Source organism: Propithecus coquereli, unplaced genomic scaffold (assembly GCF_000956105.1).
Source record: "Propithecus coquereli isolate 6110/MARCELLA unplaced genomic scaffold, Pcoq_1.0 Scaffold54, whole genome shotgun sequence".
NCBI lineage: Eukaryota > Metazoa > Chordata > Mammalia > Primates > Indriidae > Propithecus > Propithecus coquereli.
This window is the reverse complement of record NW_012151285.1, coordinates 4438716-4440805: the sequence shown is the minus strand read 5'-3', so window position 1 is coordinate 4440805 and position 2090 is coordinate 4438716. Positions and strand designations below refer to the sequence as shown.

Below are 2090 nucleotides of genomic sequence, written 5' to 3'. Positions count from 1 at the left end.
TAAGCCAGATTCAATGCTGAATATTTCCATAGAAGATAACTAGTTGCCAAAGTGTAACTTTTTAACTATTCATGTTATTCTCCAGCTGCAACTCTTACTGTTCTATAACAAATAATGTCCCAGTAATCTAAAATGATTAACATGATTCCCAACCCCAGCTTCTACCAGAAGTGCTCAAAAATGGAGGAAAAAATATTTGTCTTGGAGACAGTAATAGAAGACATGTTCATTCACTTACAAACACGCACACAATATTTTGTATTTAGAAGAATAGAAGTTACTAAATATCTCAAAAATCAATTCACCCAAGTGAAAATATGCCCTGTCCCCTACAGATTCTTCACTTACTAGGCAATTGCACACCACCGGTAACACAGCAAGTTGGCTCATAGGTGCTAGAAGAAGATTCCAGGAGTTGTGGCTCAGGTGCAACATTGACCAAAGGTCTACAGGAACTGGATTCAGAGCTCTGAGACCAGCATTGGCTGGATTCACATTCCTGAGTTTGGCAACTCTTAGATGCAGAAGTCTTGGGTGAACAGCACTTTTCCATGTGGCTCTCAGGTTGGCAGCTCTGGACTACAAAACTCATTTGCCGGCTCTTTTCTGACTGGCAAGCCTGAGAAACACACTCCAACACTGCTGAGGAGCTTTCTGAGTGGCATGTTGTCCTTCCACAGGGCTTGGAATTGGAATAAGTTGTTTGGACAACTCCAGGGAGGCAGATACTTTGCACACAGCTGTCTTCTGTTAACAGGTTCTGTTCACAATTGGTCAGTTGGCAGCTGGTGGTTTCATTGCAGATTTCTTGAAAGTTGTCCAGGAGCCAGGTTCTGCTATGGTAGCTGCTAGGCAAACAAAATCCATCTTCAGAGCTTATAGGATTAGAGCCATGTACGATGGCAGAGAGTGGTGGGGCATTTTGGAAGCTCCTGAGTGAGCAGTAGTGGCTATGAGGCATATTGCTAAAACCCTTAATTGAAGTTGGTCATAAGGACCCAACATGCTGAGTCTGAAAATTAAATTCTTTGCTGGAGAGATTATATACTCAGAAAACTGGGTGTTGGCTTCTTCTCAAGATTCCTTTGCATTTCATTGCTTAAGCTAATTTGAAGGATACCATCTCATTAGCACTTTGTTTAGTTATATATGAAGGTGACATCTTATTAACAAAGATGCAAGTCCATTTGGAATCTTCAAAATGGCTTTTATAAGTTAGCTCCAAAGATGACTCATTCAGGGTGGACTTTGTCAAATATGAGTCCCAACATGTCACCCAAACTAACATTTTTTTTTCTCATTTAGCTACCATGACCCTCTGTATTTGTAAGTGGACTACAAGAAATGTAGATGAAGACATCAAATTGAATACTGATTAACATTTAGCACTGGAGCTTTGAGACACGCCGTCTTGACAGAATGTGGTCATATGATGTTCAAGACGTTCTTAATCAGAAGCAAATCCAATTGATCTCACTCTCATTCCCCTAAGATAGCGATCTCTCCAGTGGATCAGAGTGTGAGAGGACTCTTCAATGACATTCCTTCTTACTGTTCAGCCAAAGTACTGAATGTGGGCATTGCCCCTTCAAGACCTCTCTTTTTGTCTTTTTGTTCCCCTCATCTACTTGGGGGCCAAGTTTAAAAGCTTCCTCTTCATGAAGCTGTTTCCCATATTCCCATTTATAAGCTATTACTTCTTCCTCTGAATATCAATGAATTTAACCCCCTTTTTTATTACGACTGTACTTTACACCAAGTAATATGTCTACTCTTGTTTACTTGCTTCTCAAAGGTTGATAATTTCTTTTATAATAAGCCTGCTTCAAATGTGTTTTTCATTTTTGTTTATTTTGTGTATTGTTTTTTGACTGCAGCCAGATGATCAACTCCTACCTTTATTGTATTGGTATGCTGTACTTAGCATAGTTTCACACTCATAGCAGGGAACCTACCAGAACAATTTCTACAACACGTTCTATAATTTCCTTAACTCAGCTAATGATAACAAAGCATAATAGAAGTATATTCTTAGCACAGCATTGTAGTCTCCTTGTCTCCGGTATGAAGAAATCCAAGAACATTTCAGG

At 39.5% G+C, this 2090-nt stretch overlaps 1 protein-coding gene across 1 annotated transcript; it reads right to left on the bottom strand.

Moving 5' to 3' along the window:
• Positions 1-340: 340 nt before the first annotated feature.
• On the bottom strand, positions 341-961 carry LOC105820818 (keratin-associated protein 27-1). Its single transcript, XM_012657379.1, has one exon. The coding sequence runs from the start codon at positions 959-961 to the stop codon at positions 341-343; it is 621 nt and encodes a 206-aa protein (XP_012512833.1).
• Positions 962-2090: the final 1129 nt, after the last annotated feature.

What these genes read in the sequence shown, in the direction of transcription:
- LOC105820818 (XM_012657379.1), bottom strand. Translation starts at nt 961, where the DNA reads ATGCCTCATAGCCACTACTGCTCACTCAGGAGCTTCCAAAATGCCCCA.